The following is a 27,576-nucleotide window of genomic DNA, read 5'->3' as shown; positions in this document are numbered from 1 at the left end:
CACCTTGTCACATCCAGTCTTTGATTTACTTTGACATTTCAGTGCAAGAAAATCCTTAAAGTTGCAGGTTTCAGTGAAGGCAGCATACAATAGGAGTGGGTAGATAGGTTACAGGAGTACTGATTTATTCCTCACTGGAGAGATGTGAGAAATTCATCACCAGGAACAAAGATCCTGAGGCACTGTGGATGTTAAGCTGCTGGTAGAGACGGACAGCAATACAACCTGTGCTGAAAGATGCCTCGCTGTAACACTTTAGATGATTTCTAACCTGAGAGCTAGCTTATAAATGGATGGATCTTACAACAAATGTGTTTATACAGTGAATGTGATTGTATTTAATGCAGAAATCACATCAGGTATGCATAAGCGATAATACAAAACATTTGGATGATATATGGTCAATTAAAAGTTGTGTATTGTATGTATGTTAATGCATTATGGCAGAAGAAATTGACTTATAGTAATCAATGACGTAAGGTTTAAGTGCATGCAATAATGTACGATAATTCCTACATTCTTATTTATTTTTATGTATTTTCCTATTTTCTTTAGTTTTTAGTGTATTTTATTTAGTTGTGTATGCCCTGCAACCATACCCTTCTAATACATTTTTTTAAAGGAATATTCCATTTTATCTGAATCAGATAAAGAAATGATAGCCAAATATTAAGCACTGAGATACTACAAATACTAAAAGCAGGTACATTTTTAGCTGGGTCCATTTATTCAAAACCAGTTTGGGAAACTTGCACATTTAAACTGAATTGAATGAAGCTCAAAACAAGGTAGACCCAGATAACCCCGCGAAAAACAAGCCAACTATGAACGCAACACTTCCAAGAATCGCGTCGTGATTTTGAATTGAATAATGACGTGAAATGAAACGGTAAAAACGAGAGGAGCTCGACAGGGCGTAAAAAATGAGCGCTTACCTCTCGTTTGACGTTCCATAATAATTTCTCTTTGTAGTCTTCCTCCGTGGAGCCCTCCATGTCTGCCCGGCTGTAGTGCACACGACGCAGGTCCGTCCGCTATCAGAACCGCTCTCCTTTTTATTCCTCGTTTCCTTCTTCCTTCGCTCAGCTGGACAATGACGCAGCCCAGCAGCTTGACGGCGACGTCAGAGGACCCGCCTTCCCCACCGTGCTGATCAATGGAGGTGGACAACAAAAACTCCCAGCATCCCACCCCGCCCCAACCTGCAGCCACTCAGCATCAGCACACCAACCTGTAGAGTTATTTATAGCATCTCCTTCTCCTGGGAAGGAAACAGTTACAGCAGTTGTCCTTTGAAAGGTGTTTGAAATATTTTACAAAATGTTGTGCAGATAGCTCCTAGTGCAAAGCAATGAGACACCAGGGGAAGAAACATGCAATGCATTAATGAGCTCATTGAAATACAGTATTTGGAATGACTTCATTCAAAGCATGGCACCGCCCAGTAAAAGACGTCACAGCAACATGATGGAGGGACCTCCTCTGGTGGACCCGTCATTAAACCTCCTGCTTGTGCCTCCATGTGGGCTTAGGGTGCACCTGCAACCATCAGGAGCCATGTTCTAAAACAACTCTGCATTCAGCCTTGTCTTTCTGTTCAAAATCTAACTCTTAAAAAGGGCTTAAAAGTTCTCTTTTGTCACCAACATCTAGTCCTGTAGCCTACAGATTCTAACTGAGACTGATATTAATAAAACACCTCACAGACCATACAGATTCCAATTTAATGGTTGTTAAATCCGAAACGTTATTCCAATTGAGGTAAAAACCCTAACCCTGAAATATCAAAAACTCTTCAAAGCTTGGCAGAAAACACTCTATTCATGTATAATAGAATAGTTAATCAACACTTAAAACCATGTTTTGGGGATTTTAACTGACTGATTTAATTCCTATATTCTCTATCCTTTCAGCAAAGATATGTTCTAATCCTTGTCACATTAATGAGGACATAGTGCTAACTTTCAGGTGTCAATTTGGATTTTTTGTCTCTTATGTGAAATGTTTATATGCTTTAATGTTCAAAAGCTGCTTCATTATTCTCATGCTCTGATTGGTTAGCTGCAGGAAAGCTAACACATGATTGGTCAACCACTCAGAGATGTAAGAAGGAAAGGGAAACCCCCAAAAGACATAATAAGGCCACTTTAACTATGTTTTTTTGATTACATTTCTGGGACTTTTACATTAAACTGTGCATGCCATTAACATCAGTAAATCAAAAAGGACTGAAATAATATCATTGACTGTTGACCTTAACGAACGTCCTTCATTTGTACATATTTCATTACACCTGTCTACTAAAAACAGAAGGACAAAAAGTTGTTGAATAACAAGAAATTTTATCTTCACAGCTGGAGAAAGGCAATATGGTAAACTGCATTAAAACATGTTAGAGGCACTCTAATTCTGGAAAAACAGATTGATCTTTTGAAAACAGGCTTTTTTTTAATGTATGTATGAAAAATACAATCTATAAATATGAAACATGCTCCTGCTGAGTGTAAGTGCTATGATTGTAACAATATTTCTTCGTTGAAATAGTGCATATCAGTGATTTTTCCTCCCTATTAATCTCTATTTAATTTAAAAGAAACTACAGTTCTCTAGGTATTTGAAGTAGTTGCTCTGAATCCTCTGATAACACTTCATAAAATTATGATGGACAGAGCAGACAACACCACAACTATCTAGAGTAAAATGTCAGATGCACTTTCATCATGTTCTTTAGATAGTGGTAAAGAAAACTATTCAAAGGAGACACGTGTGAGCATCAACAGATTCCATCTCTGAATGTTCACCATCAATGTGAAATCTGTCCAGCCGTTCGTGCTCCCGGCTTCAGTGTCCCAGCGGCCGCTCTTCGTACGTGCTGTACCTCTTGACGTGGATTCGACGGACACGCTCGCGAAGCTCTGCTCCCCCGGGCCCCTCCTCTTCCTCGCTGTGAGATCCGCAGCTGGTGTAGCTCCGCCGCGTGGCTTCCAGCAAAGAGTTGTCGGGAAGCGGCATTGTCTCGTAAAGCAAGGTGTTCAGGGTCTCCTCGTAGATTCGAGCTTCAGGGAACTCCACCTAAGGTAGGAAGAGAAGTGAAAAATGTATTTAATATGCACATATGCCTGCAGGACAAGCAATCTACATGGTGGCACAGAAACATTGTGGTGCTAGCAGACATAAATAACCAGAAGAAGTCACATCCACATTTTCTCATGACTCCATAGCCAAAGCTAAAAAAGGAGAGCGTTTTAAGGCTCTTTCACACTGGGCATCACAAGATCAAGGGCATACAATCCAGACAAAGCAAGGAATATGCAAACCTGCTGCTCTTTACTTTACTATGTTGCTCTCTTCTATGTACTTTAAAGAGGCCCTACTACACATCCCTGAGTTGTCCCATTCCTGTAGTGTGTTATATAGATTGTTGTGCATGTAAGTGGTCTGCAAAGGTTAAAATCCCAAAGTTGTGGGAGTTTCTCTCCCACACACTCCCCCCTGCCTGAAACGCCTTCATTCAACTCATTTGTTTACTTCGAAAACATAATGACATCACTATGTCACACTCACTTTTCCATTGGCTAGCGCTCCAACACATTGTATGTGATAGGCTAAGAGGCGGGACATTTCCGGTCTCTCAACGGTTGACCAATCACAACTGCCTGTCCTGCAGCACCTCTTATCCCCCTCAGTCTGAAACCAGAGCCCAGTCTGCTCTGATTGGTTAGCTGGCCGGCTCTGTTGTGATTGGTTAACCACTTAGAAATGCCCCGCCTCTTAGACTATCATGTACAATGTGTTCGAGCGCTAGACAATAGAAGCATTTTAGCCCTGCTGAAATGTATTGAGAGCCATTAGTGGCGTTTTAAGTAGCCTGTGTGCTTTCTAACTTCTCATTTACAGCCAAACTACCCAAAAGGTTCAATATTGGAAGCTTTATATGGTATTTACAAGACATTACATTTAACAATTCAACACAACCTCTAATAGTTACTCTTCAGAATATCACATCTGATTACAAGTGTTTACAAAACTCATGACAGCACATTTACTGAATATTTGGGGAAAACAAATCTGATGTATCCCGCCTCTTATCACGTGTTGGTTTTCTTGGCAACCTGTTGAGCCTTCCAGAGATGCAGGGCAATGGTTGGTCTGATCACGGCCAAACTCATCCTCACCTTGGTCTGCTTCTTCTCCGTGGCGTAGACGATGGAAGTGCAGCACACCTCGGCCAGCTTGCGACTCTGACCGTAAAAGGACCAGCAGCAGATCTCGTCTCCGATCACGTCTTTGATGAAGAGGACGCGGCCGTTGAAGCTGAGCGACAGCCTGTCAAACAGCTCGATGTTCTTCAACAGGTTGTCGTCCGAGTTACTGTCGAGACAAATGAAAACTGATTTGGAGAAGAAGTGCTTCATCCTCGACTTGGTTCGGTGTCCTGTGGCTCATTACACTTTATTAGAAGGAAAACATCTATGCGTCCCTCAAAATAAATCCATGAATCTTGTTATGATGAGAGCAGCGGGACCTCTGGAGGAAGGATTTCTTACCTGGTGTAGGAGTACTTGTTATTGCTTCTGTTGTACACCAGCTTCACCACAGGCTAACAGAAAAGAAAAACAAATGATAACATATGTGGATCGTAGAGCTGAATTTGATACAAGCAGGCGCCATTCATTTGGTAATTGTAATATGAAAAATGAATGTTTTTAGGCGTATTTAACTTCCATCAAAAGGAAAGTTAGAAAATGTTTTATTTATCTTTGAATAGCTGCTAAATGTGATAGAGAATATGGCTAAGGTTATTTTACTTTTTAATTATAAACCACAAATCCCATGAAAAGACCAAACACAACAACATTTGAATGCTTGTTTATTGTTTTACCTTGGGGAGATACATTTTAAAAAACATATTTAGTTTGAGCTTAACCAAAAGAGTGGTGCAGGTGCAGTAATGACGTATTTTTATTGGCCAGGGATTTCGGAATATACCAGAAACTAAGATCAGTGGCAAACACATGTTCATAATACTTACAGGTTTTGCTCAGCAGGATAATCTCCACATATTAACACTGCATTTATGATGTCTGAGAATAAACGTTGACTTATTTCCAGGGCTTTAAGACTCATTCATGCACCAGGTTCATAATAACAACACAAATGTGAACACTCCAGCACTATTTTTACCTTAGTAGAGGACTGGATGAGCCTCTCCTCTTCTTTACTGGAGGTGACCACAGGTATCACACACAGGGGCTGCTCTGTATTACCCTGTCAATCACAAACCATACACACCAGGAGTTAGTCACATTTGGTAGTTATAGTCTTTGTTACTCATTCATCTGTTTATAAGAGACTGTCATTTTTGTATATATTGACTGTCGTTCCATTTTATTTTATTTTTTATGATGCTCTTAATGTGGGAATTTGTATATATGCATCTTTGTTTGATTATATAGGTATTTTTAGATATTTTAACTTTAATTCCACAGGATTGTGAGAAACAGCATTTTGATATCCCCGTCTGTATCTCACACAGAAGATTGACCATAAAGTTGACTTTGATAGTGTCCTTAGGCCAGGTAAAACATCTAAAAATGGGACAGTGTCTGATTTAAATGAAATTGATTTAAAGCATTATTTTTGTTAAGAACATAGGTAAATATTACTTACAAAACAAGCATTAATAAAGTATGTTAAAACAGGCCTAATACAATGATTTGGAATCCCATGTGTTTTTTATAGAGATGGGTTGGTCTATAGTGTATACTATATATTTCATTTATATATTCAATGGATATTCTCTAAAGATATGCATCTTTTACTTTTGATATGTATACATGTATTGTTTATGTTAATTATTCTATTTTATTTCATTTATAAAATATGTGCAATGCCTGTTTACATGCTGCTGTAACGCAATCATTTCCGAAAAAATGGTATAAATAAAAGTTTAAAAAGAAGGCAGAGTAGAGTGCATTGGAACAGCCTTGGTACAGCTTGGTTTCCTCTACCCCAGTATTTAATTCTGAAAAGAGATGTAAAAGTAACTTTAACCTACACACTGTTTCAATGCAGATTGAGCTAATCTGTTTGAAGATTTCAGATGAACTTGTTGACGTTCAGGGATTATAACGTTGGTGAAATGTCACTGTCAGCACAGTTTCATAACCTGTTTTATAAAGGTTTCGGTCAGTATATTTGAACTGACTGGTTAGCTAGCTAGCTAACAGCAGATCTGCAAAATTCAGAGGGAATCTTGTGATCAGATTGTTAAAATAAGCAAATAAAACATACAAGTCAAGTTTACAGAGACAGTTGGCCAAATCTCTGTTTGTCAACAGCTTGTGTTCGTTACTTTTAAGCGCCCCTTTTATTTATTTTTTACGGCTAATTTTTGTAATCACTTTTGAAACTACATGGAAATGTTCTGGTCCGTTGTAACGCGTTTGCACCAATCGGCCACCGTACTAGTAGCATCCACTGGTGAAGAAGTACTTAACAGGTTGTTGACAAGTGCAGTGTTGTTGTGTCGTTGTGTTGTTCATAAAGCAAATGCATAAGATACCCTTTGTGCTACATAAGAGTAATGAAGCTTGAATGAAGTTCAATCAGGAAGACTGGCTATACATTAATTCCCTCCACAGCTGCATATAATCAGCTCATCATTGGTGTTCTCTTTGAACCAATTAGATTTCACCACAATCTGCAGCAGCCAATCATCGTGCTGCAGTCAAACGTTAACATTGGTCTACTCTCTCCTGCAGTCAGTCCTGTCTGTCTACCCCTCTACTGTTTGACACAGAGTATGTAATGGACCTCTGGAGGCAGGTAAGTGTGCTGTTAATCCACAAACTACAGGACGTGATGATGAATTAACGACAGCCGGTGAGCTTACAATTCAGTGATATGCAATCTGTCCCCCTGGAAACCAAAGGATGAGTAAATCTTGAAATCCCAGCAGGCCTTTCTGTGAACATCTGTCAGTATGATGCATTCACTGTTCTTCTACGCAAGGTGAAGCAAACTGTTTTTCTACCATAGCCTAGAGGCATATAATGTTTTATTAAACGTTATTTTTGGGTGATAGATTGTTGACAACGTCCTGGCTCCATCGTTTCTAAAATACATTGTTCTAATTTGGATTGTTTATGTTGCATTTTCATTATATTTTTTACTCTACACACACAACATTAAATGCACATTGTAAAACACCTTGAAACAAATGTGTAATGTTTTTTGGAGCTGAATAGAACTGTCAGTGTGGTTATGACTGACCTGCAGGGAGTTTTCACACAGCTCCACCAGGCCTTGGGCGAGGTAATACTTTGCCTCAGCGAGCAGCTCCTGGACAGCCTGACGACCTTTGGGTAAGGAGACTGTGCCGTCACGCAGGAAGCACAGGAGGCTGCCAAAGTGTTTCCCACTACGGTCGATCAGGATCCAACCTGAACAGGAACAACAGACTTTGTTGAATAATATACCTCTAATACCTAATGGTGCACAATGGTGTGGCACAACCCAAAAAATGTGGACTCAACACAACAGCAAACACCATTTTTGTTAGACTTTTTAGTTTTTTTATTTAAGTAATTTCTTTACTCTTGTAAACATACTGGACAATAGTAACCTATTTCTGCTGTTTAGAGACGACTCACCGTCTTTATCAGTGAACACTTCTTTCTTTCCACTGAACATGGCTTTCAGCATGGAGTCCTGCCGGGTCAGCACTTGCAGTGTGGTGTAAAACAGGGTCCCGCCAACGTTGATCCGGACATACTTGTTGCCCAGGCCCACCGCTCCTCGGTAACTGCAGGTCTTGGTCTTGGGACACGCCAGAGGAGGGGCTGAGACGGCGGAATGGGACAGGGTGTGATGCTGGGGCAGGCAGCTCTCCCCGGACATGTCCCTTTGGAGGTAGATGACAACCCTGCAGACGGAGGTCCGAAGGTCCCCCGCCGTGGTGACAGCTACTGATGGGGCCGCCACAACCTCTCACTGCTCCAGATCATTCCTGGAAAAACACAAAGGCCTTATGTTGAATAAGACTTGTAAAGCAGGAGGCCATGTGGCTGAAAGTAAGTATCACAATATTAAGTAGAAGCCACCGTCACACAATGGCCCAATTCCAAACCGCCCCTACACACTTGGAGTGAACTCTGTCTCTAGTCACACTTACAGCTAAATGAGGCTTTTTCTTTGTGGAGCAGGGTGTAAATACAGCAGCAAGCTTTGGGAAATACTCCCTTCTCTCCAGCAGAAACAGGAAATTATGTAACAGCAGTTTCAAATCAGTACCTCTTGGGCAAAAATGTATAAATTTTGTAAACCTCTGTTTTATAATATGATGTTTATAAGCTGTTTGGTTTTGCAAAATTCCCTATAAATAAACAAAACTTTACATCAAATGCACATATTTATCGTTTTCATGACCAAACACAGGTATATGATCCTTAGTTATTAAGATATACTATATGTCTTATTTTGCGCAGTTTTCGAGTAAATGTTTAGACAGAACTGTGTGTAAACAGCATGTTTCATGACGGACACAAACAGGGTTGGGTCCAGTCAGGTAGTGCAGGTGGTTAGCAAGGACCGATGCAGACTGGCTGTTTGAGGGTTTGATGACACATTCCCACTCCACACTTGTTGGATGGAATGGCACTTAATGTGGTGGATCCTCAAACGGAGTGGAAGTATGTGAGGTTAGGTTGTAGGGATCGGTTTGGAATTGGGCCAATATCTTATCCTCAGTTCCCCATCCCAATCCCAATAAATGGAATGTGACTCAGCAGGAAACTACAGGGGTTGGGGAGAGGGGGCACATATCAACGCTTAAAAAGGCAATTTATTTTCTTAAAATAATATAAATATAAAACACTGAGCAGATGACTCATTTTCATACAAAAATATTGATTTCTTCTTTTCTTAGGTTAGATGTGGCCTTGAAAAATGCACTTGTGTAAAAGCAATGCTCCACATAAAAACCTAAATGGTTGTATGATTTGGAGTTTAGCAGAGCTAGCAAATGTACATTACATTTTATTATTATTAGCTGTTTAAAGTTATACAACCTACTAGCTTTGTGTCCAAATGAACGCCAAACATCGTAAACGTATCCACAGAATGAGACCTGTCATGGCTAGGTGAGCAAAAGCTAACGTAAACCTAACTTTAAAAAAAAGACAAAGTGACCTTCGTGTTACTTGTCAAACGTATTGCTAGCTTAGTTGACAACCCATTAGTAAACAGCCATAAACATTATTTATAGTTATATAGTTGAATGCTGACCATTAGTTACATTTCAACTACAAACTATACTTATAAATAAAGAGGCAACATAAGCTGCATAAAGTGTGCACCGCCAAAGACAGCTTAAACCCATTAGCCGGGAAGGACTAATGCTAAAATCTCGTTAGTGTAGTAAATCCAACAAGTAAACAGCAAGACGAAAGTCCCTGTTACCTCTGCTGTCTGTCTGTTTGGTCGTATTCAGACATGTTAAAGACTGAACTCCCTTTAAATACCGTTTAGTAGTTGTATTGTTTAACGTTAAAAGGCCCTCACATCGTATAACGGAGCTTCTGTCATCGTTACATACTTTTTGAAAAAGTACTTCTGGTCTATTCATCTGGTCAATTTATACCACCTTATATTTAAATGCAACAAAACATGTCAGCTACTTCCTACGTGGGTGTGTTTTGCTAATGTTAGCTAATGTTGAATAGGGTGGGTACACTTTTAATACGAAGGCAGGACAGCTAGACAAACTAGCCAATCCAAAAAGTTTAAAATCTGGGTTAGTTTTTGAATTACACACACCGAATCACCCTCCAAGTAAAGCAATATTTAGAAAAGGTTATACATTCTCGTCATGTTTATATTCTTCTAAATATGTCACATTAAATGCCAGATTTTCAATAGAGTGCGTGACGTTATCGTCCCCAGCTACATCCAGCAGTGAACAACACGTTAAGAGTTTACGAACTTTACTTACCGATCTCTCTCTACTGTCTTTGCGTCTCCTAAGATATCCGCACACCGTATAATTTATCAACCTAGCCGTTATACACTTTTGATAGTAATCCACAAGAGAATCAAGATTTAGTTGTAAAAAGGTATGATACTAAAGTTAAACTCTCAGCTCCCCTTTCTTCTTCTTCGAATGACTTTACGGCAGGCTTTAGGTCGAGAAAAATGACGCTGCCCTCTACTGTCAGAAAAATATGTTGCAAGCTTTTTTTATCCTGTCTTTTCTGGAGGTATGGTTATATTCCCATATAATGTTGAAATGGATCATTTTTGTTTCTCAAAATCAGGCAAAGTACTTTTTAATCTCATTGTTTTGATTTAGAAAGTCAAACATTTACTCTCCCCCCGTTTGGAATATAATAAAATACAACTAAATCCTGGCCCTTTGGGCACAAATGCTGCCAACAAATACTTAGAATTGTACAAAATTGGCACCTTTTTCACACTGTAAAGCATATGAAGTAAAAAGGGCAATTGATGTAACAGTCACCACAGAGGCTTACATTACTCTGAGATAAATAAAATGCCAGGAAAAGAAGCTATCTCATGCATTCAGTAATTTCAGTCCATTCTACAGTACACACTTAACGTCTCTGCAGTTAAAATATTAAACTTAGTCAGTTGTATTGAGTCGTGTTATTAACTACATTACGGTAAGATCTCATTTCCGTCTTACTTTCAAAGTAAAGGCTCTTTGTCATTTTGGCGTTACAACATAACACATTTAATTTCACACTCCCCTCTTTTCATTTTAAATGAACAATGTTCAGCAGACATAGTGACTAACTACTGACAATAAATCAACAATGTTAAGCTAAACAACATCAACGACCACGCATACACACTATGACACACACACGCACACACACACACATAGGCAGCTGCAGCATTTGGTTTCCTTGGCAGCCGGAGGAGGACGAGGAGGAGCTAAGGGTTGACTTGCTATGCCACATCGCACAACACAGAGCCATCTACGGTTACGGTGATAACGGTTTAATAAGGTAAAACAAAGAGCTTTCTGTCCCGAATAAGATACATGCGGTATAATTTAACTTTAGCTTTCTATGGAACTCAATGGGGGTAGCGTGTGGGGTTTTAAGCGCTGATCCAATTAGCTTTTGTGAACAGGCTAGCAAAATGTAGCTAACTAGCTGAGATGATTAAACTCACATTAGGGTAGATAACGTTAAGGGCATAGGCAGGCATTTCCACAGGGAAGAAACACTTAACATTATATTGACAGTTCTAGCTATTTCATACTCTTTCCACCCTATACGACTCTTTTTAATTGTGTGAAGTTAAGTATTTAAGTCAAACTAAACACATGGTTCACGGTTAGCTAATAGAGGTTAACGTTCAATACAAACCAGATAACTTGCGTTAAATTCAAAGTTTTCTAACTGTTTAACTGTAACTCAGTATACTTAACTCTAATACTTAGGGTAAAGCGTCTGTGAATAGGGTTTACATTCAACATTACACTGCCAATAGGTGTGTAAAGAGAGCTGCCTTGCCATATGGTGTTTTTTGTTTTGTTAATAAAATCTTTATATAAAAACAAACATTTCAGCCATGTACTCATCGACTCAGTGTAATTAATTCAAATAAATACATACAGATAATGATAATACAAAAATTAAATAAGCAGAAATAAATACCAACGCATTAGAAATAAGTAGACATGATTCTTTAATGATTGTATCCTACTATTGGACAGGTTCATCACTTGTTTTAGTATTGAATAGTCTTAAAGTATTCTTTAAAAGAAATGTGTGGTCTCTGTTGTTATTTTACATTTATGTGGGAAGGATGTATCATATATGATCAACAAGTTCACCATTTAATTAAATATAAAATGTATATTCTATTATATACATATATCATGTGCATATTATTACACTTTTACAATAAATGTACAGACATTTTTTAAATATTATTAATTATATTATAACCAGAAAGTAGGTGAATGTAAACGGTGTGTTATAAATTCCAGTATTTATACAGCTTTTGTCCCCTGGTGTGTTGGTATAATGCCTTATTTTATACATGGGACGGGTCAGCTTTCAGTCCGCTGAATCAGAACTAAACATGGAGAAGCAGCGTTCAGTTATTATGCTACAAATATCTGGAACAATCTGCCATAAACCTGCACGGCCGCTGCAACTCTTTCTACTTTTAAATCCAGACTGAAGACCTTTTTCTGCCGCTGCTTTTAATTGAGCTATTCATATCTTACACTGCACTCTAAACATGAAGTAGATTAAAGGTCAAATCTAGGTGTTTTAAATAACCATGCATGACATACCTATTCATATATGGCCATTTAGAGAAACAGACAGCAACATAGATATTGTCCCGTTGTGATCGCTGGATAGCAAACCTCTTTGCACTTTGCTATCAAGCTCAGCTAGGTTGAGTTTAAAGGTTACGTTATCTAACAGACATTTCTTACTGTATCTCCCTTCAAAAGTTTGGAATCCCCTCCAACAAAAGCTTGATTGGGTTTATTTAGATGGTTGAGTGGATTACTCTTTATTTTTAAATGGTCTTTCACACTTTTAGGTCTTAAAAAATCTTCTTTAAATTGATGTTATTTTATATGAAGCGTACATAGATAAGAAAGTGCTGAGCAACAGTTTAGTGAGAAAACAAGAAGCTGGAAGCTTTTAATTAAAATGTGTGCAGATTAAAATAGCAGCAAATTCCTACCTAGATCATTTTGATCTGGATCAGGAACAGCTGGCAATTTACAGTTTAAAAATCTTCATTCTTACCACTGTTAAAAATTATCCAATAAAGAGGGACAAATCCAATATTTAGAGCCAAATTGCACTGTGTTGGTGTTTAACATTTAAATAGGGTCACAAATGCTTTTTAAAAAAGATAGATGGATAGATAACAAGTTCTAAATCCAAGTAATTTCCCCTGTTATACAACACTGTGAAGTTGGAGTTTTAATCATTTCTTTATTCTTCTTTTACGGCAACACTGTTTATATGTGTAATTCCGTTTGTTTCTGAATAAAAACATTTTTGTAACTGCTTAAAAAGTTATGAAATGATCAAGCAAACCATGAAGTTACATGTGATTTCAAACGTTTTGGGTTCTCAAAGGCTAGCCTATCTATTTAAACTGTCTCTGTTGTCATGTTCTTCTGACCTCATTCTTCTTTTTCTGTCTCCTTTGTGACAGGCCCTGAGGCCATGGCTAAAGACCCGTTAGCCGAGGCAGGCTTTTATTTTGACGATCTCAACAAGCTGCGGGTGCTGGAGCCTGATGTCAGCCAGAAGACCTCAGAGCTCAAGGAAGAGTGTAAAGAGTTTGTGGACAGTAAGCAGTGATTATTTTTGAAAGATTGATTATGCTGTGTGTGCCTTTCCCGTCCAACAGGTCCTATAGGATTTGTAAATATGTCATCTCCTTTGCAGAAATCGGCCAGTTTCAGAAGATAGTAGGAGGTCTAATCGAGCTGGTGGATGAGCTGGCAAAAGAAGCAGAGACGGAAAAGATGAAGGTAAGCTTAGCATTAGCTCATTTTGAAATTACAGCAGGATGTTTATGATGATTTCTGTACTGTATGTGTTTCTGATTTGGATATTATTAATAAGCAACCCATCTTTTTTCCTCTAGGCTATTGGAGCCAGAAACCTGCTGAAGTCAGTGGCAAAGCAAAGAGAAGCTCAACAGCAGCAGCTGCAGGCTCTCATAGCCGAGAAGAAGATGCAGCTCGAGCGGTAACATGCTGTGTGTGTGTGTGTGTGTGTGTGTGTGTGTGTGTGTGTGTGTGTGTGTGTGTGTGTGTGTGTGTGTGTGTGTGTGTGTGTGTGTGTGTGTGTGTGTGTGTGTGTGTGTGTGTGTGTGTGTGTGTGTGAGAGACAACTCGGTAATGGTTTCCCACTACATACAACATAGAGTGATTCAGGAATAAGTCCTAAAAAACACAATTTCGGTCAATTAATTTGTATTTATATTTCTTGTTAGATGCCTGAAATAAGATCTGTGATTAAAACAAGTTTAAGACAGTTTCAGCTTTTGTTTTATGAAATCAAAAATAGTCAGTAAATAACCCACTCATGAATGTTCACGGTTTCTATTGGTCTTAAAAACAGCAGTTGCTAACAAGTGGCTAAATTAAGACTACAATGGTCGGCAGCAGCTCAGACCATATGGGGGAGTGGCTTGGGAACGTCACATGTTCTGAATTGACCATCAGAATCGAGTATTTAACTAAGCCATGTAATAAGTGTTGTTAACATATGAATATCCTGCTGAGTGCATTATAGGCAGAAACAATACATTCCAGTTGAAGATATACGAGACATCTTGTAACTTTTTGAACTTGAGAAAACTACCGTTGAACAAAAATCCTCTTTAGCAGGGTTTCTGTATCAGGGTATCTACTTTTTAACATTAAACGCACCAAGCATTATTTACAGAGAGTTTTCTGTTGTGTTTCAGATACCGTATCGAGTACGAAGCCCTGTCCAAAGTGGAGTCGGAGCAGAACGAGTTCATCGACCAGTTCATCCTGCAGAAGTGACCATGTGACGCCGTGTCCCCACAGTGCCTGTCCGGTTATCTCTGGGTGGTGAAACCCACTTCAGAGAATACCTCTGCTGCAACTGTTTTTCTGAAGCAATCCCAAAGCTCCAACACCATCCTCAAACAGCTCCGTGTGTGTGTGTGTGTGTGTGTGTGTGTGTGTGTGTGTGTGTGTGTGTGTGTGTGTGTGTGTGTGTGTGTGTGTGTGTGTGTGTGTGTGTGTGTGTGTGTGTGTGTGTGTGTGTGTGTGTGTGTGTGTGTGTGTGTGTGTGAGAAGCAGGTGTGACGATGTAAGCTTGAATATTTATTGGAGCGTTAAGTGTTCACACCAAATGTCTCAACATCTCAAACCAACATGAAAGAACCCGGAGCTATTTATACAAAGGAAAATAATTTATACTGAAGAATTATTCTATATATCTAGATGAACTAATTTTTGTATCAATTTAAATACTGCATGTGCATGCATCTGTAAATATGTTTAATTTTGACTTTCTGTTTTGTTATCTTTTTCTTCTTCTGGTACGGCCAGTCATGGGCACAGCACATGAGAAATACATCGTCCTCTTTTTCTAATTCTTTCTTTCCGTGTGTCTTTCATGTATTCAATTAGATGACGAATGGTTATACTTGAATAAATAATGTATTATATTGCACAACAAAATGTGTCATCATTTTTGCCTTTGGTATTTAACCATTGTATGAGCCAGTTATGTATATTGTTGGCAAGTCAATTTGTTTTGTTTATATTTATCTTGCCATATTATTTTGAACACTTAGTGACTTAGAGTTAGCTGTTAGCAAGTATGGCAGCTTAAACCTATGAATAAGGTCATAGGTGACCGGAAAGAGACCGGACACAGGAAGAGCATACTGTTCTAACCAGACGTGGCAGATGCTCACAACTACAAACACTCACTGGAAGATCTGGTATTGTACAACCTTGGTATAAACATCAATCTAAACTGCACTCAAAGACTGAAAATTGATGTCATGAGTCAGAGTATGGATCAATCTAAACCTCACCTGTGTAATAATGGCAAACGGAATTAGGGACATTGGAACATCAAAATTGTCATTACATCCGTATTTCCCTTTATAGATTTGTTCTTAAAAACGACTGCGCATTAAATGCCACTCCACACTGTAAATCAAGGGTGTCCAAACTACGGCCCGGGGGCCAAATGTGACCCGCAGGCCATTTGAATTGGCCCACTGCAAATTCTAAAAGTATAATGGAATATGGCCCACAAATTAAACTTTTGCTTGTCTTATATTGTACTTCTCAAATGTATTATGTTAAAATATATGACACAGTACTCATGTGTTAATGAGTTTCAAATTTAACCTTCATATTTACTCTTATTATAAGTAATCTGGGGCTTCTGTTTTAAGGAATGAGCTGCCAACAAAATAAATGAAACCCTAAAGAGAGACCGGATGTAGGCTGTTTTTGCCTTAAAGCATTTCCAAGTATTGCGCATTATTCACCTACATTTGATTTGTTTTGCTAACTTATAATTTAACTTATGAGGCAATATTCACCTCTATAAGTGGCCCAGCTCTCCGTATATTTTTCTGTATGTAGCCCTCGGTTAAAAAAGTTTGGACACCCCTGCTGTAAATAAACAGAGCTATAGTAGTTTAGAATGTATTTTATTAAAAAAATAAATACATTATATAGTCATTTCACTCCAAAAATAGTATTTACACCTTTATAGATGGAGAATTTTAATATAATTCCATACTGTACAGCAAAACTCAGAAACAGTGCTCCATCACTACGATGTGAAACCCCCCAGGACATATTCATGGTTTATGAGCCTCACTTCTTCTTGGAATACTGCAAATCAAAAAGAGAATTCAAAATGACAGTGTGTTTACAGTATTTGCACTTTGTTTTGAAATTCAAAAGGCCTTTATTCTTACTTTTTTAAGAATCCAGTCGGCATCTGCGACAGCTCTTTGGACGATTATTTGTATCCTCTCTGGGTCGTCCTCATCGGCGTGACTGTTGTAACCCTGGAAACCAAAAACCAAGAACCAGGATGATGAAGAGCTTTGATGCTCGCTCACTAGGAGGACGCATTAAGCAGAAAGTGCTCCATCTTTTCAGGCTAGGAAAACCACACTTCACAGGTTTAACGATGTGTCAATAATAGCCTGAAGAATATCTACCAAAAATTATAAAAAATCAGCCCACAGACAGTAAAATATTGGCATTTTCTGGTTTAAAAAAATCTAAATTTTGATGCTAAGTAATGCTCTTAACTGGCAACTAGAATATAATGTACTAGGACATTTAAATAACATTTAGCTTGAAAGCGGTAGCTGCACATGGCGTCCTCACCTGTCTGATGGAGTGTCGGTAATGGTTCTGCATGGCTACTGTGGGTAACTGCCTACAGCATCTGAGGAGGTGTCGGTACAGCTGCAGCGGTGTCAGCTCCGCTCCAATTAAAGGCAGCATTCTCCCTTCTTTGATATAGTTACTCTGGACAAAAGAACATTTTAAATTCAGAGGGATTTATTTCCTAGATATAGACTTTCTGCATATTGAAACTGATTTTACAAACCCTGTACTTAATATGATTCCCTTAATGTCTGTTGCATTTGGAACAAAACTAAATAAAAATCATGAGATGAATTTTGATTTCAGGATGTAAAAATGCATCATGAATTTCCTGAATGCTGTTAAATATTATTCATATATTATTACTTTATTTAATTTCAAAGTTTTTGACCAAGAGTGGACTGTAAAGCAGTTTCATAGAATTATAAAATATGCTTTTGTGATAGTTGGGTTTATTCAAGTGACAATATTTATTTTTCAAATCATTAAACAAATAATAAATAAATAAATAATGGCATATTGTCAAGGCTTCAAAACGCTTTTATAAATGAGTTTTTTAGAATCGATTTTATTCATTGTATTTATGTTTTCTTACTTCCCAACATTTTATTCCATGTGTATAATGTCATTTCTTTATTTGTTGATTTTAGTTCATTTTATCTTTCTGTCTTTAGGTGAAAGCACTTTGAACTTTTGTTTGAAAGATGCTGTATAAATACAGTGTATTATTATTAATACTACAATTATTACAATTATTTTTTAAATAACTTGCGTGTTATTAATACTTTTATTTTTTAATTACTTTAATTATTATATATAACAGCAGAAAGAGCTTACAGGGATCGATTTGACATTTGAGTTGTCAGGCACACAGAACATGAAATCCATTATAAAGACCATGTTTAATTGAATAATTTGATGTCCAAGTGTGCCTTCATCTTGAATGTTCTTTATATCTTTTCTCGCTGTATCCTTAAATGACCTAAGCTGTTAGCTAGCTATCATTTTATTGGCTAGCTACACAGCACTGTAAACATTGCGTAGATAAAAAGCTAGCACACAACCCAGCTGACAGAGAGCCGTAGCATTAGCACAGAGGCTAAATGATCCTCACCAGACAAACTGTAAGGTCAAATCTATATACTCACGTTAACTGTGATACATACTGTCAGTGCAGTCCGTCACTCAGCAGGCGCTCAGCATCTTAAATAACTACTGCTTCTTCCTTGTGTCATGGCGGCTGGCAACCAGGGTTAAAGGTGCATTACTGCCAACTACAGTATTGGAGTGTACACCAGAATTATCTAGCCCCCCAAAATAAATAAATACAATTACATGTATTAACTCTTTTGGTCTTAAATAATATAGCTGACCCCAGTTTCTTGTCTGTATTTGCTACAACACAGAATTACATGTTTTACTGTTTCCTTGACCTGGCAGTGTTCAAATAATCCTGATGGATATTTTCCTACTAAATGTAGTGTTTTGTTGAGTTTAGTGTGTCCTAATCTCAGCCTTGTTAACATATTGTCCTCCTTGATGCTTCTTTCCACTGTCCTGACTGCTAATTTTCGGCAGCATTGCATGAAGGAGTCATCCTTCATAGCATTATCATAGATTTATTCTTTTGGAGGGCGTCCACAGGGTTGCCACAAATAAGTTAGCTTGTTTTCATAACTCATTCATCAGGTCATTATAGGTTAAAACAATATTTAGTTGTAAAATTATTGGCATTTAGAATGTGGTTAAAGTAAAGTAACAAAGAAAGAATCTGATTACTGTTTAAATTAAAATAGTAATGTGCAGAACGTTGAACATCAATGTGCAGGAATAGGGAAAAATGAACAAATAATTATTGTAATTGTATTATTATTATTATTGTTATTATAAAATATTATCCTTAAGAATTCATTAATTACAAATTACCATATCAGAAATAAAGCAAATACTTTAAAACTCAAAACATAGAAAATGACATTGCAAATATGAATAGTACACATAAATTAGCAGTTTGGAGTATTTATTTAACCAATCTGCATATTTCTTGGACTTAAGGTGGAAACCAGAACACCTTTAGGAAGCCAGCATGAATTAGATGGTGACCCAATGGTGTTTTGCTGTCTCATCCGCTCCTACTGCCGCCTTTTCTGCAAGATCTTCTGCAATGCGACCCGGTCCTTCATAGGGATGATTTTTACCCACATGACAGATAACTCCTCCTGATAGGCGAGTCCCTGAAGCATGTTTTGTCCATGATGCCTGTGCAGAAATACAATCCTCATTTAGCAATTTGGATTCAAACTCACATCCATTTTATGACGGTTATTCAATTCTGAAAAAGCCATGCAAGACCTGTTAACCCACCTGACTTCTGGCGCAGCATCTACCGCCATCTGGCTGACAGCAATAAGGAAACGCTCTGAGAAGACTTTGCCGCTTTCAAAGATCTCATCCATTCCCATAATGTCTGTCAGCTTCTGGAGGTGCTGTGCTGTGCTCGCTCTCACTGCAGAAGAACGGTGTCTGAGATACGACAAAGAGAAGACAATGTCAGAAAAATGATTCCTCATTTCATCTACTTTAAATGATGCTTCACCTCTTAGCAAATTATTATTACTTCAATCCCATGTTAAAGAGGACGTTGATGACTCTTCCTGGGCTGGATTCCTCAACCAGTGCGTCCAGGGCTAGGTTAGCCTGCTGGTGAATGAAGTCGTTGGTGGTCTGTGCCAGCTTCAGCAGCAGGGCGCCCCCTGTCCGCTCCACCTCAGGGTCCATGATCTTGCCCAGGTAGGTGTGGAGATCAGCCACTGTGTCCATGGCAGCGCAGGCCACGACAGAGCGCAAGTTACCCACCTAGAAGGTAAATAAGAGCATATTATATTAGCTTTGTTGAACAAGACCATGTATAAAAATATATACATCTTAAAAAATAGAAAAGATGATATAGCTAAATGCTTATTTCCATCTGCAGTCCCTGGCAGGTACACTAAATAAACTGAAACGCTGACTATAATTAAATGTGTTATGTCAACAAATTCCACATAACTGTATTAGGTTAGTTGAAAGCAACAATATTAAGTTGAACCTAATATTTTTTTATTAAAACTTGATATTATTGCTTTCAACTAACCTAATACAGTTATGTGAAATCTGTTGACATAATATATTTCATTAAAGTCAAGGTTTCAATGTACCCACATAAAAATAAACATTCAACAGATAAAATACAGACTTATAAAATATAAATACTATTATATTTGTCAATATAAATACAATTGTACAATTCATTTAAACTAACATCTCAAATTACAGTAACATTTATGTCAATCAATTTTTCTGCGCTATGGAAAAAATTCTGCGCTTTAAGGTTTTAAGATCAGCTGGAAATATATTCCAATCTTTGATGGCCGTAAAAAAATCAGTCAATAATTCTACATTCAGGAACATGCAACAGGAAGAAACAAAAACCTAAAAATACATTACCTCTTCTGCGAGGATTATGCAAACTTCAGGTAGTTTCCTCTGTAGAATTGCCTGATGGTGTTGCGCTAGAGCTCGCATAGCTTTCAATCCCAACAATTTCTTCTCCCTATTAGTTGACAAAAACAAATGCATTACGAATACTGTGTCAGCTGGTTATAATCGATCTCAACACCACAGCAGTGTTGATGTCTTACCATTCATTTGAGCGAAGATTTTTTAAACTGACGATCAGGCCCTCCGCAGGATTGGCCAAAGGCTTAATTTGCTCCTGTGAGACGGGCTTTTGTGGTCGCAGTTTTGTTCCACGCCGAGGTCCTTTTCTTTTCGGCAGGGCTGCTTTTGTTGGAGCTAAGGGAACCTTGGGTGCCTCCACCTGCAAATGGCTATGAGGTGCCTCTTTTGGCGGGCAAGCTTTTGCAGGAGGTCCGGATGTAAGTCTGCACACTTTACGTGCCACTACCGGGGCCCTTCTAGGCTTAGCGGGTGGCGTTGGTGCAGGATGGTCGATAACCCTCAACTTTTCAATTGTCTGTACAATTCTGACAAAGTTACCCTGAGCAGTTTGGAGCTTGCAACCATCGTTTACCTCCTTGCCTGTTAGGATTAACAGCAAATTATTCATGATTACTCCCATTTTTTTCCTGAAAATAAATGTCCTTTCAAGTCCTCATCCCTAAAGGCTATTTACATACCTGCTCCACCAACATGTCTCAGGACTGGTAGACGAGATGGTCTCCTGTTGGGAGGGGGGGAAGGGCTTAAAGCGCCCAAATGTGATATGGCCCTTAGCTCATCAGGAGTGTGTGTTTCCACAGAGCTGAGTGGGCTTGGGGTTTTGTATACCACTTTGGCCACTTTACATGCAAGTATTGCCATCTGACTGCCCACATACACCTTTTTATCAAAGAAGGGGTCATCTTCCAAACACGTATGGTCTGTCTTCTCCTCTGAAATTGTCCTGATCCTCCTATCTTGCCGAGGGGATTCAGGTCTCCTTGTGAGGGAAGTTAGACGTTGACGAATGGTTCGGGTATTATGTTGCGGTACGGAGAACCCCATCCTCTCCGTGTCGCCTTGGCCTTTCTGTGAGGCACACAGCCTTTCTGTCTGATGGACAAGGCCATCCCTCCTGGCTCTTTCGGCTTTCTCAATTTCCAGGACCCTGGACTGAACTCCAGATCTGGTTTTATGAATATATCCCTCTTTAGGCTGTAAACAAAAAGATATACATGTGTTTTAAATGAATTGTTTTTTTCTATAGTAGGATTTGAATGAATGTACCCAACAATCTATCTTTCAACAGAAAGCGGTTGACAATGTTGGTTACTTACATTCATGTATTCATTAAAGTTGGGCATTTCCTTAATGCCCTGCAGGAAGGATGTAACGGACTGGTAATTAGCCATGAGTATCAGTAAAATGCAACTAAATTATAGAAACTGAGTGGTATATCTCAAGTGGATCAATGTGTGTGAATAGGTCTCAATAGTGTAGTGGAACTGATCATGTTCCACCCTCTGTTATAGTCTTCTAGACTCCTAGAACTATAGAACATTCTTGACTCCCCATGACAACACAATTCCACTTAGATGGATGCATTCCTTTGTCCTTTTTCAAGTTTATAAATGTTTTTTTATCCATTGTTTATAAAAACTGACGTATAGTAACTCATTTTTGTTCTTGGCGCACTCCTTCCCATTTACAAAACATCTTCCACCTCTGTGTATTGACCAGCATGTAGTGTCACAGAACATCAATAAACAGAAATCAAAATGAATTTTAGATTTGTGTTTATTGGAATATTACACACTTTACATAGCTGTACTGTACAGTTAGGATGAATGTTCTCTAAAATATACATTTTAAAAGAGAATGAATGAACACAGGATATACATATTCCCCCAACAACAACATAAACAACAACAGAAGAATGATAATACATTGTAAATAAAATGTAAGCAAGCTTCCAGTTACAAAAAAAATCTTTGGTTGTCCTCAAAGTGCTCAGTATTTTTGTAATGTGCACTCCGGATGCATCTTTCTTTTAATTAGATGTAATTGAAATAAAACACAAACCTTCAGATAGCACCATGTTGTGTTCCTGTGACAGTACTTATTCTAGTGTGATACAAAATAAAAATGAACCTCATATATTTAGCGTAAATACATTGTTATTGCATATGCGAATAATACTAAAGATAATACAGTACAGTATAAAATGATTAAGGCTGTGATTTCAGATTAAATTATGGCAGTACAAATATACCAAAATTTGGTTAAACAATCATAATAAAGCTTAATTTACAACTATCGACATGTTAAAAAACAATGTAGCTCAAAAAATGATTTCATTTTAACACACAGGACTATTTTAAGACTATAAACTGTCATAGGATAACAAAAATATAGAACAAAAACTAACAAACTGCTTTCCTCCAGTGTTCACTCTTTCAGGCACAAAACTAGGGGGACCAGGTGCCGACAACATGCATGTGGGACAGAGAGGACATTTGTGAGGGACAATGTGGGACATGTTACTGCATTAATAAGAGATAGTTTAGATTTAGATCGAAACCTTAAAAATAAACATTTCTATTGAAATGATTAGCTTATACATTAATAACAATGCTTAACTATGGGTTACCTGTTTGCATTAACTATACAAGGGAAGGAATTTAATATATTTTTGTTTGAATGGAAAACCTTTTTCCAACAAACTACCGTCAGTTAACATGACCGAATATGTTTTTTATAATCTCTGAGTCTGGAAAAATGAACAGAGCTGGCCTGGACCGTAAGACTTTGCTGTTAATGAATCGGGATTTCTCAACAGTAATATACTGTTTTTATGTAATACAGTTGTATTCTGTACTTACCAAAGCTCAAATAACATAAACTAGTTTGACAAAGTTTTATATGACATAAACTATAGTGGGTTTTTTTTAAAAAGGGGGGGTGTGGTTTGCAGAGAGGATATCAGAGCTGGATAAGAAGTTTGAAAAGGAAGAGGCAGAGTCTTTTAATTCTAAATTGTTGTCAAAGCGTGTTAGTTAACTTCATTTTGGGTCTGAGAAGAGATGAAAGTGGGAATATATGTTCTTCTTTCTCAAGAATATGAACAGTTTTTCAAGAGGGGAAGCTGGCGCCACTTCAGAGGACATTTGCATCACAACAACAAGAAGTCCTGCTTTTCTGCCTACATCAGGCTGTACATATCAGACGGTAAATAAAAATAACCTTATTTAACCCGTATGCTAAGTGTCTTGTTCACTAGGGTACCTTCACCAAAAATAATGTTTGAAATCAAACTTATAACTTTACAACTTTATAAGGCTACACCCATAAGTAACTAAATCTCTTTGTTGATTGACTGACATCTGACAGCCCGTGGCGACTCGTCATCGATCAGCAGAAATTATTTAAAGTAATAATTCCCCAAATATGTTTAAAATATATGTTTAAATATATTTTAAGATCATGTTTAGTCGTCTCTACATTGCTTCTTCTGATTAGTGTCCACAGTGTGCCTATTGAGCCGGGCTGAGTGATGTGGGGCGAGCTCCAGGCTGCGCCTCCCTCACTGTGAAAATGAACGTTTGCTGTGAAAACTACACTGCGCATGCTCGGAGTAGTTTTTCATTCAATGTGGGCGGCAAAGAAAAAAGTGGGGCAAAGCACTCACAGCCCAACTAAAACGTCATCTCATAAGTCAGAGCTGATTGGCTGTAAGTGTGTGTGCCACAAAAGTGTAGTTCTGAAGAGGAGAGGAGAGGGCTTAGACTACATCACCAGCGGTAAATAATACAAACAAAAAATGAAAGAAGTTGACCATCTACTGGAGCTTTGGTGAGCGAAAGTATAGTTTATGTTGATTGTCCGTGTTTAGTCTTTAGGCTATCGATCTGCTGAATCGATTGATATTGTAGCCATGGTGACAAGTGTTGGTGTTTTCCTTACAGTCTGGTGTTTTCATGCTGAGGCATCACAGTTGTTGTTATTGTTAAGTTTTGCTTGGTGATAGCGCTCTTTACTCCATATATTAAGGTACAAGAAGCCTATAAATATCTAAGTTGTTCGTGCCCCGCCAGTTTTGTACACGCCACTGGACACAGCTAATGGTGATAACCCTCTCTTGCTTTGATAAAAGCCAAGTTTTAGACAAGCGAATGTCAATCAAATGCGGGACATCGGCTAAATGTGTGTGACAAATGATCAAAATTCTGTGCAGTCCCACACAAAGCTGGACACTTGATCCCCCTACATAAAACACAAGTTATTTTCCAGTGCAACAATTTGTCCTCAGTTTTTTTTTAATGTTTATAACAGAACAATCTAAACACTGTATTTGCTTTTCTCAAGGAGGGATTCTTCTGGACCAAACCCCTTAAACTCCTGACTGGCAGAATGGCGGTTTACAATAAACATGCACTCAAATAAGATCAACTGCATCTCATCCGGCTGCTTTTCAAAAACTGTATTACAGGATTATGAAATATACAACGTAGGCTGCTGAATGTGGCTCAGTTTCTTTGCCTTCCTCACTGCAGATCTGGCTTCGTGCACACGGGTTCTGTTGCTGAGGTAAAGCAGGTAGATGTTGCTTTATGAGATGCCACTGCATCATCCGTCACTGCTCCGTTGTTGGCAGTAGAAACAGATGTAATGTTTCGCCCTTTTAGCAGTGATGCATACAATAAATCGCAACAAATTCCCACACAAGAGGTTATTTGTGTGCACAGAAAACAGAGCAGGTCATTTCGTAGGTCGAACCTATCGCTCTGACTTGACCTTGTAGCGGAGGACAAGGTAGGTGGCGAGCCGCAGGATGAGGAAGAAAATGCCCAGCACGATGAAATCCATGTAGAGCTTTGCGTCCTCGACGTCCAATAACTGCAGAACCTCTTCAGGCTGCTGGAACTTACACGCCTTCCCCGGACACTCCAGCTCTGAGCGGTTCATCCCATAGATTGACAGGATCACGCCTTCAAAGCCGTACCTGTGGGAGGGATACCAGCCTTAAGTCCCATTCAGAACAGCCAAAAGCTTACAAAATCATCTGCCCAGAATTAGCAATCCCTTCTATTAGCACAAATGCGCTACAATCTTTATACCAGTCCACAATATGAACGTTGTGGATTATAATAATATAGCCTTGTCAGTTTTGAGGTTAAAATAAATAACGTGAGGCTGTAAGGAAAAATCAACCCCAGGAATAAATGATTAAGTTAAATTAGCCATTAGCTTTAGACATCGCTTTAATGGACAACAATAGTGTTGGATGAATTATTTTAAATGTCATTTCCAATGTCATTTTAGCTTTGCCTTCCTGTTTTATTTTAAAATGTCTTTCCTCCTTGTGTCTTGTCTTATTTACTTGTGTTTTTGTGTTTTCCCACCTATGCGATTGAAAACTTTTAAGTAATGACATTCAGACAGTTGGAGTACTGCAGCAATTAAAAACCAAACAACTTTATTTTCGATTAAAATCTAAGCCTTGTATAGCTAGTTAGAGTTTTTTGATTATGCGAACAACCAATGGACGCTCACTTCTGCATGAAGAGGTCATAGAGGTCAACGTTTGTGCTGTAAAGACGTTTGGTGAATCTGACTTGGAACTGGCGTAATTGGGGCAAGAATCCAAAATGTTGTTGCAGAAAGGACTGATATTTATTAAGGTATGTTTATAGCAGAGTGACTATTTAATTCACTTTAGCCAACCTTTAAAAAATGTAGGATATTTTCCTAATTTGGAAAGACAGATTTACTGTTTTTAAAACTAAGGACTGCCTGTTTGTAATAATTCAATGTTTAACATGAACATTGCTACAGTAAGCATTAGTAGCTCAAAGATGAACCTTTAATTTTACATTTAGCCACCTCTCTTCATTTTGGATAACCTGGGAGAGGCCAAGTGTTATTCTACATTTCAAGACCTCAAATATTTGTGGGTGAGAATATAAATAATGGCTAAATCTTTGAAAATAACACCAGTGTTGTGAAGAATAAGGATTTAATATGATATTTTACTTTGGCCATCCTACCGAAAAGCTTCCCTCTGCCCCACTGCTAACAAAAAGTACTGATTCTGGCACTCACCTGACATAGGAAACGTAAGAGCTCCACTGCAGGTAACTGGGGATTGTGTCAAAGTTCACAAAGAATCCTGAGAACAGCAGCACAGGGATAGCTGTGACTGGTCCAACAAACGTAGCTACCTGTATAAGAATGCAGAGCACAAAATATGTGTTATACGTGTAACAAGACATCCTATAGTAAACATTGAAACATGCCGCACCTGTAGTGAGGAGGAGGCGGCCCCCACCAGAAGGCCGAGAGACTGGGCTACCAGAGCCGTGCAGGTGGACAGGGCGAGGAAGAGGAGGTAGCGGGTGGCCTCTGGAGGCTGCTCCGTCATCCAGTACACTATGCTGCAGTACATGATGGGGCAGATCACCTACAACAACATTAGAAGGTCACCATTAGACTCAAGAACGACAGTATTTCTTAACCTTCTCTCGATGCAGTTACAGAAACTAGTAGGTGGACGGATCTAAGTCTGTACACGCCGCCAAGTTGCACCGCTGTGTGATCAAACAACAAAACAAGGCTTTATTTTAATGTAATGTATGAGTGGAAACTGCACTGAAGCTGGAGCCATATCCACAGAGAGGTTAGACAACATTTGAAATATGCTTATATTTAGGTTGACAAAGACCAAACAGATTTATTTTGTCTTGTATTTCAGGGTTAAGAGAGGAAGATCCGGCATATATATTGGTGGGTAATGTACAATACCAAAGTGAAAGGGCTATAGGAAAATTATGGATATCATGATACAACAGTTGAATCTGATTTAAGTTAATAGGCTAATAATCAGTATGGAAGACTGCGTTGAGAGCTGACTTGGATCCGTAGATTGCGACACTTTGTTTACCGGAAAACTGAATGAAATTAAAAATCGTATGGCACCCTTGGCCTGCTCTCAAGGCATCCCTTTAGGATTCGCTGAGCTGGTAAAATAATGTTGATGTTTTATTGGTAATAATCATTGTTAAGTTAGGTAATGTTTGGGTTAACTGTTTATTTAAGATGGGATAAACACTGAATATGTTTGGCTAACCTGGGAGTAAGTGACATTGCTGCATTCCCAGATCCTAAACTTTTAC

At 38.4% G+C, this 27,576-nt stretch overlaps 5 protein-coding genes across 6 annotated transcripts in view; 1 reads left to right on the top strand and 4 right to left on the bottom strand.

Moving 5' to 3' along the window:
* sgsm2 (small G protein signaling modulator 2) overlaps nt 1-1,112 on the bottom strand; it is a 95,529-nt gene extending 94,417 nt beyond the window's left edge. Inside the window, 1 exon segment of the mRNA XM_063907948.1 lies at nt 936-1,112. Coding sequence (XP_063764018.1) covers nt 936-995 — 60 coding nt within the window. The 5' untranslated portion in view covers nt 996-1,112.
* A 1,210-nt stretch (nt 1,113-2,322) lies between these two features.
* On the bottom strand, nt 2,323-10,204 carry tnfaip1 (tumor necrosis factor, alpha-induced protein 1 (endothelial)). The gene is made up of 7 exons (XM_063907938.1): nt 9,995-10,204; nt 7,656-8,011; nt 7,276-7,445; nt 5,185-5,268; nt 4,548-4,600; nt 4,176-4,371; nt 2,323-3,072 (listed from the first exon to the last, which is right to left on the bottom strand). The coding sequence occupies exons 2-7, from the start codon at nt 7,900-7,902 to the stop codon at nt 2,842-2,844; spliced, it is 981 nt and encodes a 326-aa protein (XP_063764008.1). The 5' UTR covers nt 7,903-8,011; nt 9,995-10,204; the 3' UTR covers nt 2,323-2,841.
* Nucleotides 10,205-10,876: 672 nt separating this feature from the next.
* Nucleotides 10,877-15,235, top strand: ift20 (intraflagellar transport 20 homolog (Chlamydomonas)). The gene is made up of 5 exons (XM_063907902.1): nt 10,877-11,030; nt 13,222-13,359; nt 13,458-13,543; nt 13,660-13,763; nt 14,488-15,235. Exons 2-5 carry the CDS (start codon nt 13,233-13,235, stop codon nt 14,567-14,569), a joined length of 399 nt encoding a protein of 132 aa, XP_063763972.1. The 5' UTR covers nt 10,877-11,030; nt 13,222-13,232; the 3' UTR covers nt 14,570-15,235.
* Nucleotides 15,236-16,210: 975 nt separating this feature from the next.
* Nucleotides 16,211-18,197, bottom strand: lyrm9 (LYR motif containing 9). Of its 2 annotated transcripts, none has more exons than XM_063907903.1 (4): nt 18,073-18,197; nt 16,922-17,065; nt 16,501-16,593; nt 16,211-16,414 (listed from the first exon to the last, which is right to left on the bottom strand). In XM_063907903.1, exons 2-4 carry the CDS (start codon nt 17,039-17,041, stop codon nt 16,397-16,399), a joined length of 231 nt encoding a protein of 76 aa, XP_063763973.1. In that variant the 5' UTR covers nt 17,042-17,065; nt 18,073-18,197; the 3' UTR covers nt 16,211-16,396. The 2 variants fall into 2 exon arrangements, with proteins under 2 accessions (XP_063763973.1, XP_063763974.1); XM_063907904.1 differs by having other exon boundaries at nt 18,091-18,186.
* Nucleotides 18,198-25,180: 6,983 nt separating this feature from the next.
* LOC134880438 (ATP-binding cassette sub-family G member 4-like) overlaps nt 25,181-27,576 on the bottom strand; it is a 31,177-nt gene continuing 28,781 nt past the window's right edge. The window contains exons 13-15 of the mRNA XM_063907378.1: nt 26,706-26,864; nt 26,507-26,625; nt 25,181-25,406 (exon numbers count right to left, since the gene is read on the bottom strand). Of these exons, the coding sequence (XP_063763448.1) occupies nt 25,181-25,406; nt 26,507-26,625; nt 26,706-26,864 (504 nt within the window). The remainder of the gene's footprint in view (nt 25,407-26,506; nt 26,626-26,705; nt 26,865-27,576) is intronic.

This window comes from Eleginops maclovinus, chromosome 18, assembly GCF_036324505.1.
Source record: "Eleginops maclovinus isolate JMC-PN-2008 ecotype Puerto Natales chromosome 18, JC_Emac_rtc_rv5, whole genome shotgun sequence".
Taxonomy (NCBI): Eukaryota; Metazoa; Chordata; class Actinopteri; order Perciformes; family Eleginopidae; genus Eleginops; species Eleginops maclovinus.
The sequence above is the reverse complement of the archived record's forward strand: the minus strand, read 5'-3'. Positions and strand labels throughout refer to the sequence as shown.

Coding starts and splice junctions, on each gene's coding strand:
- tnfaip1 (XM_063907938.1), bottom strand. CDS start 7,902: ATGTCCGGGGAGAGCTGCCTGCCCCAGCATCACACCCTGTCCCATTCC. Junction 7,446..7,655: donor AGTGTTCACTGATAAAGACG/GTGAGTCGTCTC, acceptor GTTCCTGTTCAG/GTTGGATCCTGATCGACCGT. Junction 3,073..4,175: donor CGGAGAAGAAGCAGACCAAG/GTGAGGATGAGT, acceptor TTCCTACCTTAG/GTGGAGTTCCCTGAAGCTCG.
- ift20 (XM_063907902.1), top strand. CDS start 13,233: ATGGCTAAAGACCCGTTAGCCGAGGCAGGCTTTTATTTTGACGATCTC. Junction 13,360..13,457: donor GTGTAAAGAGTTTGTGGACA/GTAAGCAGTGAT, acceptor TCTCCTTTGCAG/AAATCGGCCAGTTTCAGAAG. Junction 13,544..13,659: donor CAGAGACGGAAAAGATGAAG/GTAAGCTTAGCA, acceptor TTTTTCCTCTAG/GCTATTGGAGCCAGAAACCT.
- lyrm9 (XM_063907903.1), bottom strand. CDS start 17,041: ATGCTGCCTTTAATTGGAGCGGAGCTGACACCGCTGCAGCTGTACCGA. Junction 16,594..16,921: donor ACCGACACTCCATCAGACAG/GTGAGGACGCCA, acceptor TTTGGTTTCCAG/GGTTACAACAGTCACGCCGA.